Source organism: Egretta garzetta, unplaced genomic scaffold (assembly GCF_000687185.1).
Source record: "Egretta garzetta isolate BGI_Z169 unplaced genomic scaffold, ASM68718v1 scaffold231, whole genome shotgun sequence".
Taxonomy (NCBI): Eukaryota; Metazoa; Chordata; class Aves; order Pelecaniformes; family Ardeidae; genus Egretta; species Egretta garzetta.
The window spans coordinates 3,298,914-3,309,843 of NW_009258727.1; the positions used below are offsets into that span (position 1 = coordinate 3,298,914).

The window sequence follows — 10,930 nt, forward strand, 5'->3', positions numbered from 1 at the left end:
TCTTTCTTGTAGTGAGGGGCCCAAAACTGAACACCGTATTCAAGGTGCGGCCTCACCAGCACCGAGTACAGGGGCACGATGACTTCCCTACTCCTGCTGGCCCCCGTATTTCTGATACAAGCCAGGATGCCATTGGCCTTCTTGGCTACCTGGGCATACTGCTGGCTCATATTCAGACGGCTGTCAACCAGTACCCCCAGGTCTTTTTCCACCAGGCACCTTTCGAGCCACAAGTCTGTTGCCTCCCTGGGGCCCAGGTTAAAGATGTGAAAAGAAAGCTTCCTACCCTGGTACGGCCCTCCGATCACTATCCATTCTTGATTTTACAGGCAGACAGTGATGAAGTTGCAACAAGAAGTCTGAGGGCAATCAAGAGACCAGGGCCTTGGGATGACTGGTTAAGGGATCAGGAGCACAAGTAGTGTTCTCCTCTATCCTTCCACTTGCAGGGAATGATGAAGGAAGACACAGGAAAAGCCAGCAGATCAATACCTGGCTCTGAGCCTCGTGTCACCAGCAGAATTTTGGGTTCTTTGATCAAGAGTCGGTTTACATGACACCAGGCTGGCTGGTGACAGACGGGGTACACCTGTCTCAAAGGGGGAAAAGGATCTTTGCACAGGAGATAGCAGGGCTCATTGAAAGAGCTTTAAACTAGATTAAAAGGGGGAAAGGGATAAAATCAGGCTCACTAGAGATAAGCCTGGGGGCAGCATGCCAATGTTTGAGGGATGGCATGCTAGCGAAGTCCTTCGGTCTGCAGTCTCAGTGGAGGTAGGGGATGGAGATCCATGCAGCAGCAAAGACGCAGGGTTACGGATGTGTCAGAAACCATGGGAGAGCCTGAGAATGGTTATATAGGAATTAGGGCTTCTCCCTGCAAAAAGGTGGTGGGATCAATAGCCTCTACACCAATGCACGCAGCACGGGTAACAAACAAGAGGATCTGAAAGCCACTGTGCAACAGGAAAACTATGATATAGTTGCCATCATGGAAATATGGTGGGATGACTTACGCAACTGGAGTGCTGCAATGGATGACTATAAACTCTTCAGGTGGGATAGGCAAGGAAGGAGAGGTGGTGGGGTAGCTCTGTATGTTGGGGAGTGTTTTGACTGTCTACAGCTTGATGATGGTTGAGTATTTATGGGTAAGAATCAGGGGGAAGGCCAACAAGGCAGCTATCATGGTGGGAGTCTGTTATAGACCACCCAACCAGGATGAAGAGGCAGACAAAATATTCTATAAGCAGTTGGCAGAAGTCTCACAATTGCTACCTCTTGTTCTCATGGGGGACTTCAACTTACCAGATGCCTGCTGGAAATACAACATAGTGGAGAGGAAACAGTCTAGGATGTTCCCAAAGTGTGTGGAGGATAACTTCTTGATACAGCTGGTGAGGGAGCCAAGCAGGGAAGGTGCCCCACTGGACCTGCTATTTGCAAACAGTGAAGGACTGGTGGGTGACATGATGGTTGGATGCTGTCTTGGGCATAGCAATCACAAAATGATAAAGTTTCCGATTCTTGGAGAAGTAAGGAGGGGGGCCAGCAGAACTGCCACCTCGGACTTGCAGAGGGCAGACTTTGGCCTGCTTAGGAGCCTGGCTGACAGAGTCCCTTGGGAGGCAGTCCTGAAGGGCAAAGGAGTCCAGGAAGGCTGGACATTCTTCAAGAAAAAAATCTTAAAGGCACAAGAGCAGGCCATCCTCATGTGACAAAAGACGAGCTGGCAGGGAAGAAAACCAACCTGGCTGAACAGAGCTTTGGCTGGAACTCAGGGAAAAAGAGTTTATGACCTTTGGAAGAAGGGATAGGCAAGACAGGAGGACTACAAGGATGTCATGAGGTTATGCAGGGAGAAAATTAGAGGGGCCAAAGCCCAACTAGAACTTAATTTGGCTACCTCTGTAAAAGACAATAAAAAATGTTTCTATAAATACATTAGCAACAAAAGGAGGGCTAAAGAGAATCTCCATCCTTTATTGGATGAGGGGGGAAACAGTGACAAAGGATGACGAAAAGGCTGAGGTACTTAATGCCTTCTTTGCCTCGGTCTTTAATAGACCAGTTATGCTCCATGTACCCAGCCCCTGAGCTGGAAGACAGGGACGGGGAGCAGAATGAAACCCCCATAATCCAAGGGAAATAGTGACCTGCTGCACCACTTAGACACACACAGGTCTGTGGGACTGGACGGGATCCCACCCACGGGTACTGAGGGAGCTGGCAGAAGTGCTCACCAAGCCCCTTTCCATCATTTATCAGCAGTCCTGGCTAATTGGGGAGGTCCCTGTTGACTGGAGGTTACAAAATGTGATGCCCATCTACAAGAAGGGCTGGAAGGAGGATCCAGGGAACTACAAGCCTCTCAGTCTGACCTCGGTGCCAGGGAAGGTTATGGAGCAGTTAAAACAAGTGCTGTTCCCCAGGGCTTATTATTGGGGCCGCTTCTGTTTAATATCTTTATCAATGATCTGGATGAGGGTATCAAGTGTACCCTCAGTAAGTTTGCAGAAGACACCAAGTTGGGCATGAGTGTTGATTTGCTTGAGGGGAGGAGGGCTCTGCAGACGGACCTGGACAGGCTGGATTGATGGGCTGAGGTCAATTGTATGAGGTTTAACAAGGCCAAGTGCCAAGTCCTGCACTTGGGTCACAACAACCCAATGCAATGCTACAGGCCTGGGGAAGAATGGCTGGAAAGCAGACTTAATCTGAACTCCAGACGAATGTCAACTGTCAATCTCCATCTCTTTGATTTTTTGTAGTGACGAAAAGAGACATATTGTGTTCTGCACTAGTGTACCTGTTAAAAATCCTTGAATTACAGCTCCAAATACACATTCAAAACTATTCCCACACATACTGGATGAACATTTAGTATACCTAAATCTTATCTCAACATAAGGCAAATCTTGTGCCATATGGACTAAGCAGTCCGTCTAGTATTTGGTATATAGAACACCATTTCTTGTCTTTCATCATGACCCAAATGGCAGAAGGTATTACAGACCACCATGCATGCAGCCTAACCAGTCCAACAAATTGTTGAGGAAGCAAGCATGGACCCTTCAGAGAACTGTGCCTGAATTTCTCATTTGGGGGGCAACTATGCAGAGGTGTGCCAGGGTGGCTTTTGCAGTATTCAGATACTTGCACGGCTAGGTGATGTCAAGAATGGAAAAACACAAAACATATGTACTGGCAAACTTGGACAAAAGGATATATATTACAACTAGCATGCCCCTTATTCCTACTGGCATTTTCACAACATGCAAAATAAGCTACTTCACACTTCCACACATGTGGAACTTGCATTCACTTTCTATCACCAGTTGCCTGATTAAAGATCACATCCTATTAGAAGAACAGATTTCTCTTAGGGAACTAGGTACTCTGGATTTCTACTGTTCCTTAACTAAAGAGTTAAGCATTGCAAAGTCAGCCTGTGAGGGTTCAATCACACTGTGTTAGATGAATCTTTGGTTTGACCTAGCACAGCCATGATTCTGCCATCAGCATGCTCACAAAAGCTCTTCCTCCACTGATTTAACAGCACTAATCATGCACGTGAAAATAGCAGGCTTTCAGAGACTAAGGTTTCCATATTGCACAAGTGTCACTGTGAGCAGGCTAATGTTTCAGTGGCTGTGTTAACTAGAGTATCTTCTGTCTCCAATGCACAAATGTGGGAAAAATTGGCAAGGTGCAGGGGTCTCAGATCAGACCCTGAGGTGCTCGAATAAGCTGAGACCTTGTATCACTGGTATCTGCAGAACACCATTATTTTGGGAACCTACCTAGCTCTTCCTGATGTGGTTTATGAATTTGTGTCCTGACAAACATGAAGCCATACAAGACCTTCAGTAATGCTCTAAAAACCATAGAGAACTGTTAGAACACACACTGAGAAGGCTAAAAGGCTGGTAGCATTTGCAGAAACAACTTAAAACAGTAAACCCCAAACTGTAAGTGTAGGGTGCAGTAGCCTACAATAACCGATGTCTGCAAGTGCTTTTGCATGACAGAAGACTGGAACTCCTTGATCGGTTATGGAGTCAACTGTTCTCAAGGTGGTGCCTGGGAAGTGAATAGCCCTAGGTTGAGGAAGACTAAGGACAATGTGCTACACATGCTCACATTTTTGTCACATGCTGTGTTTCTAATGTGTACCTGCTAGCTCTTCTTACTCTGCTCTTGTTCTGCAGATGTTGTTCTAACTCACTGGGCTTTATGCTTATAGAATTCAATTTTTTTTATTTTTTTTTTTAAAACTCTGTGAGGAAGGAATTGCTGGTGTCCATAGTTACTTTGTTCTTAATGAACATTCTGGACTGTTGTAAATTTTCTGCTGAATTAGATACTGAGCTTCAGGTCCTTTGGATGCCACTTCAGGCTCCAGAGCTTGCTTGCAGTAAGCTCCTTTGCTGCTGCTTTCCTCATGAGAGGGGATCAGCAGCCAGTGGCTCAAACAAAACTTCACATTACTCAGCATTCAGGCTTTTGAAGGCAGCACAGTGAGGGCAGCTTTGCCAGCTTTGATCGTGGAAGGGAAGAGGACTTTCTAGTATAAAGTACTTTGGTTCTGCAGACAGACTAAGCTCAGTAAGTTACTTACATGAGCTCTCTTCTTCCTCAGTTTCTAACACCTGCATCCTCCCTCTTACTCTTAACAGGGAGAGGATCAGTTGTCCCAGAATTAAAAGTGCAGTAAACTTTCAGTCATTCTTTCAGATCTTCACTATCTCCACGCTGCTTTCCATTGTAGGAAGTACCTGAATGTAAGAAAAAGCTGACTTCTGAAGAGGCTGTTGTTCCTGAGGTACACTGGGTTTGAAAACAAAGGCACGCAAAGTGCTCTACAGTGAGGCCTATGCTTTCGTTAGCGGAGCGACACTGCCAAGGCTTGCACCAGGTTCAGTAAAGCATTATATATACAAGCTCATCTACCACAGTGGAAAAAGCACTGTGGGAGCCTGTGGTCTCTCTCCCTCTTCCTGACCATCCTCTCCTGCTCCTGCTTTGCCAGCCACTCTGTGATCCTGTTCCTCTGGTCATGGAACTCCTCATACATTGGAGCCTCCAGCAGCCACATGCTAAATGAAGCAACTACATTTTCAGAGTATTGCCCATAAAATATGCTTGCTTGATGCTAGAAATACACCTCCTACTTCACAGCAATAAAAGCTGTGGATTGTCACATCAAACATGCCACACTATTTTGATTTCAACAGTTCAGAAGTGGAGAATGATTTTTTTTAAAGCAGCCAACAGGCTGAGCCATGCTCAACTGTTCTTTGGGGGGGGGGGGGGGTTGTTAACTTTCAGCAGCCAGCAATTTACCTGCCAACAGTACTGCAAGGGTTGCATAGACAAGTGTCTTGTCTAACCTCCACTTCCTTTTTTCCTTTCTGTAACGTTAAGTGCTGCATCCAGAGCTGTATTCAGAACAATGTGCATAGCAGAGGAAGCACTGCAACGTTCAAACCAGGACCTTACGCACCCTGCTATCCATCAGGAAGCTTCCTTCCTCCTGTAGGGAACGTCACCTCATCTGACTAAACCTGTTCCAAATGAAAGAACCAGGTCAAAGCAGTAACCTAGACAACTCCAATGTTACAGCTAACACTGCTATTTATATATCTACTACTAAGAAGGGAATAGTTACTCCCTTAACTGTTTCACTTTTCTTTTGCCCACTGGGCTTTTTTTAAGCAGGTGTAATTGGTGTTTGTCAGCTCCACCCAATCAGCAGAAAACCTGAGGCATTTATGGGTTTTCTTCTAGTTCCAGTTGCAAGGTTAGAGAATAGGACTGCAGGTATTATTTTTTTCTTTTTTTAAATGTTGGACCTTTATTCTGTTTGTTTTATATGCTTGTGGTACTGCTGTGCTATCTGGAAAACGCTCAGAACTTAGTGTGGTGTTTGATATTTTCATGGTTTTAATCAAATTAGTGATGCTTAGTATGCTTTCAGATGCAACTATGATTTGGCTGTGTTTATCTGGCTAATTTTCAGGATGCTGAGATAACACGTGCCAGTACACCAGGTTTACATTCAGCTTTGCAAATCAGGAAAAGCACTGTAAGAAGAAATGATGGGTTAAGTATGGATGAGATGTAAAGAGCCTCTGAGAACAGCAGGTTTACAGAATCACTGACTGCACACAGAGGTTGCTGTAACTTGTGGTTGTATGGGAAACTCACTGTAAATCACCATAAGATTGGGGATCTGAACTGAAGTTGTTTTTAGTGTGCATAGCTGAGTGATACATGATCCTGAGATAGTAGTGACTGGTTATCATTTTAGAGGTTATCAAAAAAACCATTTCCTAGCGTGGGTGGAACCATTAGGCACTGTAGTGTTCACAGAAGTTCTGGTGACAGGAATCTCAAGTCGATGTTGGGACAGGTGCTTGTTTGACATCTTTGTTGGTGACATGGGCAGTGGGATTGAGTGCACCCTCAGCAAATTTGCTGACAACACCAAGCTGTGTGGTGTAGTCAACACACTGGCAGGAAGGGATGCCACCCAGAGGGACCTTGACAGGCTTGAGAGGTGGGCCTGTGTGAACCTCATGAAGTTCAACAAGGTGAAGTGCAAGGTCCTGCACATGGGTTGGGGAAATCCCAAGTACAAATACAGGCTGGGAGGAGAATGGATTGAGAGCAGCCCTGAGGAGAAGGACTTGGGGGTGTTGGTTAATGAGAAGCTCAACATGACCCAGGAATGTGCGCTGGCAGCCCAGGCGGCCAACCATATCCTGGGCTGCATCAAAAGAAGCGTGGCCAGCAGGTTGAGGTAGGTGGTTCTGCCCCCTTCTACTCTGTTCTCATGAGACCCCACCTGGAGCACTGCGTCCAGCTCTGGGGCCCCCAACATAAGAAGGACATGGCCCCCAACATAAGAAGGACAAGTCCAGAGGAGGGCCATGAAGATGATCCGAGGGCTGGAGCACCTCTCCTATGAAGACAGGCTGAGAGAGTTGGGGTTGTTTGGTCTGGAGAAGAAAAGGCTCTGGGGAGACCTTAGAGCAGCCTTCCAGTACCTGAAGGGGTACAAGAAAACTGGAGAGGGACTTTTTACAAGGGCATGCAGTGCTAGGACAAGGGGTAATGGCTTTAAACTGAAAGAGGGTAGATTTAGATTAGACATAAGAAAGAAATCCTTTGCTATGAGGGTGGTGGGGCACTGGAACAAGCTGACCAGAGCAGTTGTGGGTATCCCATTCCTGGAAGTGTTCAAGGCCAGGTTGGATGGGGCGTTCAGTGACCTGGTGTAGTGGAAGGTGTCCCTGCCTGTGGCAGGGGGGTGGGAACTAGATGATCTTTAAGGTCCCTTCCAACCCAAACCATTCTATGATTCTGTGAATTTACTTTTCCTTTATGGTGTCAGAAGGAGTAAAATAAAACTCTGTATCTATGTTTGAAAACAATCTCAGATTTAAGTTCAACTCAGCTGTACCCTGAGGCTGAAACATGGCCATGTTTTGGCAGCAGGGAAGGCTGCCATATGTTACAGTGATAAAGAAATTACACTGATGCCAATCTCTGAAGTCAGACTTATAAAAAATATCTAAGGGAGTATGTTTGTAGCAATATAAGCTTTTCTATATATATAGAATAAAAGAGCCTGACAAGTCTATATTTAAGGATAATTTTTCTGTCTCTTTAACAGTCACACACTTTGTAAATGCTGCAAGCCACAATTCACTATTGTTCTGGAAAGAAGTTGTATGTAATACATAAATCCATTGCATTTCCCTGTTACATAGAATTGCTTGCTGTCTAGCCCCCAGCTTCCAACAGCCATAGGACAATTCCATTCTTTGAATAAATTCTTACTTATTGACTGGCTTTTAGTGAGCACATACTGGAAATCGATAAGAAGATTCTTTTTTTAGCAGTCATTCAGTCAGGACTCTAAATGAGAGCATGGATGTGGAGACCCTGAACGTGGCTGGCAGCAACATGACACACTCGTTCTTTTTTTAAGGTCAGTTTCACCCGTCGGTTTGTAGCTCTCCTGGTGACTACCAGTGCTTTTAAAATCATCAGTTAGGTTGATTTAGTGCCCAGCAATATGTCAAGGTTCTTTGAACAGAAAAGACTATTTGTATTCTTGATATGCATATAATAAAATCTATTGTAGGATCTATTTGTACACTCTGGTAGTTTCAAACCACATCTACTGCAACTTAATGCAGAACAAAATATCCGATACAAAATACTGACCTCAGTCATAAACCTTCTGTTTTCTGTTGTAAACACCAAAGCTGCTGGTTTTCATTGCTGAAGGGGGACTGCTTCTGATCCATAAAGCTGATGGTCTGAGGAGTTTTAAATTCACTCTGTTTACCAGTATCCTGAGACACATTTGTCGGATTGCTAAGAATTTGCTGAGGACAATGGATTCCACTAGCATCTTCTTATTTTCACCATTTATGTCCTTGAGCTCTTGAAGAAATTATCCAGAGATGCAATAAATTTGTTCTGAAGCAGAAGTTTTACTGCTGACTAGGTCCATAGTTCCCAGGTAAACATTTGCTTGCCCAGGAGTGATGGTGGTCTTGAAACTTCCATTTTTTGACTGTGTACTAGCTAAGTTCTGTGTCTCCTGTGCCAACAGGTCCAGCTGACTTGGCAGTGAGGACCCTAATTCCTTTTCATTCTTTGCATATACAAATCTTTCCATTTCCACTTCTTAAATTCTCACAGTATTTTGCAGCTGAGAAAAAACACTGTCTGTTTCTTCCTGTATTTTTTTCAGAGACAGAGGTCTCCTAAGAAGACATTAATTTCTTTTTATGGCCCTCCATCTCATCAGCCACAGCAGAACATTTCCTCATGTTATTTTGAAACTGACAGTTTAGTTTCAGGACAACAAGATATTTAATGCTCTTCCTAATCTACATATATGCCCCTCAGTCAACTTCAACAGCTCAGCTTAACTAGCAAACGGCAGAGTCTTAGTTTGTAATATTTTTTCAAACATATAAGAAACTCCAGTAGACAGCACTTCTTTAAGAGAGGCAAAAGACATGGATGCAACTAATGCAAATACATTAGCTGCTGAACAACTGGTAGATAGGAGGTCACCTATAAAACATGCATAATGTGTCAACATCTGTTGCTGCTTCAGACTGTTCTCACTAACTGAAGCTGGTATTTTGTTGAACAGAATATTCATTTCTCCTGTAAATGTATTTGGATGATAGCACTGTGTTGTCAACAATCTTCTTATGATCCAGTTTTGCATAGATACATCTTTTGTGTTAACAGGACTAACCAAATGGCTAGCTGTGACATGAAGTTTTCCTCTGCTGTTTTCCAAAACTGAAACCACATATTCTTTCTCAGCCAGAGGAGCCTTGGTTTCTTGCAGATCTGTCTGTGCTTCTTTCAGTTCATTCTCCTTGATTTGCAGATCTGTTTTCATTGTTAAGGTTAGTTTTTATTAATTGTGAATGGTTTTAATTTCTTTTTCCATGGTGCTGATTATGTCAATATACTCTGCAACTCGTTCTTCCTGAACTGCCAGCTTTCTTTTAAGGGCTTAATGAATTTTCAAAGAAAATATAGACTCCATTTTATGCTTGTGCAGCAGCAAGGTCTCCTTTTAGATGCTCACACTCTTCGGCATCTTCCTCGATAATACCTCCTTTGGGCAGCTGCTGGTTAACTTCAGGTTTCGTTATGTTCTTTGCGCTGCAAGCATGCCTCAGTGTACTCAGTGTTTCCTCAAGATTTATAGTATGTGAGAAACTGTGATAATTATTGATGTTCTTTGTTGTTTTCCAGGAGAGTCTTGACATCTTCTTGTAAGTTAAGGTTCTCTGCGTCTCCTTCCACAAGAGCAGTAATAACTCTTTCTCCAGTCAGAACGGACTACTTGGTATTCCCAGCTTCACAAGCTCTTTTATCAACTGCCCCAAACCCCAGTTTTCACTTCCTGCAAGATCAATCGAGTTTATCTTCCCAGTTCTAACAAGCTCCTGTCCATCTGCTCTGCTTTCTTTCATATGGATGGCGGCCAAAAAACACTGTCTAGGATCAACTGGAATATGCATTTGCATAAGTAGCTGCAGTAGTTCTTTTTGCTGCACCTCTTTCCAAGATCTGGTAGGCCTCATTTTTATTGCGTACAGGTGTTTCTTCCAAGCCTTTCACATTTACACCTGTCTTGTTTATGGGATCATCAAACATCTGCAGCCTTTCTCCAGCATTGCGAACAGGATTCAGGAGATGAAAAAGCTCTTCATTACAGATTTCCAGAAGAGAGGCTTTTACAAAAAAAATCCGTATCAATCTCTCTGAGTTTTTCTAATATCTGATACAAAGTATTAAACCTGGCAGCAAATCCTCTTCCAAAGTATGCTCCTCATTGGGGCTCCCCTTAAATTGTGAAGGTCTTTCCAACACCAGTTTGGCCAGAAATGATCACTGTACAGTTGTACCCATAATAACTTAATCCAAAATGTGACACACAACACTCCTCTACGTATTAGTTGTCTGTGACACCTCCAGTGCAGACCCTAACTTCTTTTCTTGCTTGATCACAGTCTACAAAAATGTAGGCACTTGCTCTACATCCTGAGCCATTAAAAGGCCTGCACCACACTGGCACCTAAATGTTCTTGCCCTTTGTGTTCTTCGTGTAGCCACTTCCCTGGTAGCTCAAGGAAGCCATTCTAGCCCTCAGGGCCAATCCACCAAGGAAAGAGGCAAAGCACTGACTGTCTCTCAATGCTTTTGCAGCCCCTCCAGATCTACTGTTTTTGTATTAACCATACAGATCAGAAAACTGCAACTAGTGTAAAAGAAGTCCGTAGCAAGATATGGACTGTGCTCAAAACTAGTGCTGCTCCAAACAATTCTCAAAATAATATTTCCTCATGTATTTTAAAGCACTGTCCAGTCTGGTTAT

General features: G+C 43.9%; 1 protein-coding gene and 1 pseudogene across 1 annotated transcript in view; both read right to left on the bottom strand.

The window, feature by feature from the left end:
• NDUFAF4 (NADH:ubiquinone oxidoreductase complex assembly factor 4) overlaps nt 1-4,658 on the bottom strand; it is a 21,567-nt gene extending 16,909 nt beyond the window's left edge. Inside the window, exon 1 of the mRNA XM_009649027.1 lies at nt 4,622-4,658. Within this exon, the coding sequence (XP_009647322.1) occupies nt 4,622-4,658 (37 nt within the window). The remainder of the gene's footprint in view (nt 1-4,621) is intronic.
• A 3,585-nt stretch (nt 4,659-8,243) lies between these two features.
• On the bottom strand, nt 8,244-10,693 carry LOC104135392 (annotated as a pseudogene).
• Nucleotides 10,694-10,930: the final 237 nt, after the last annotated feature.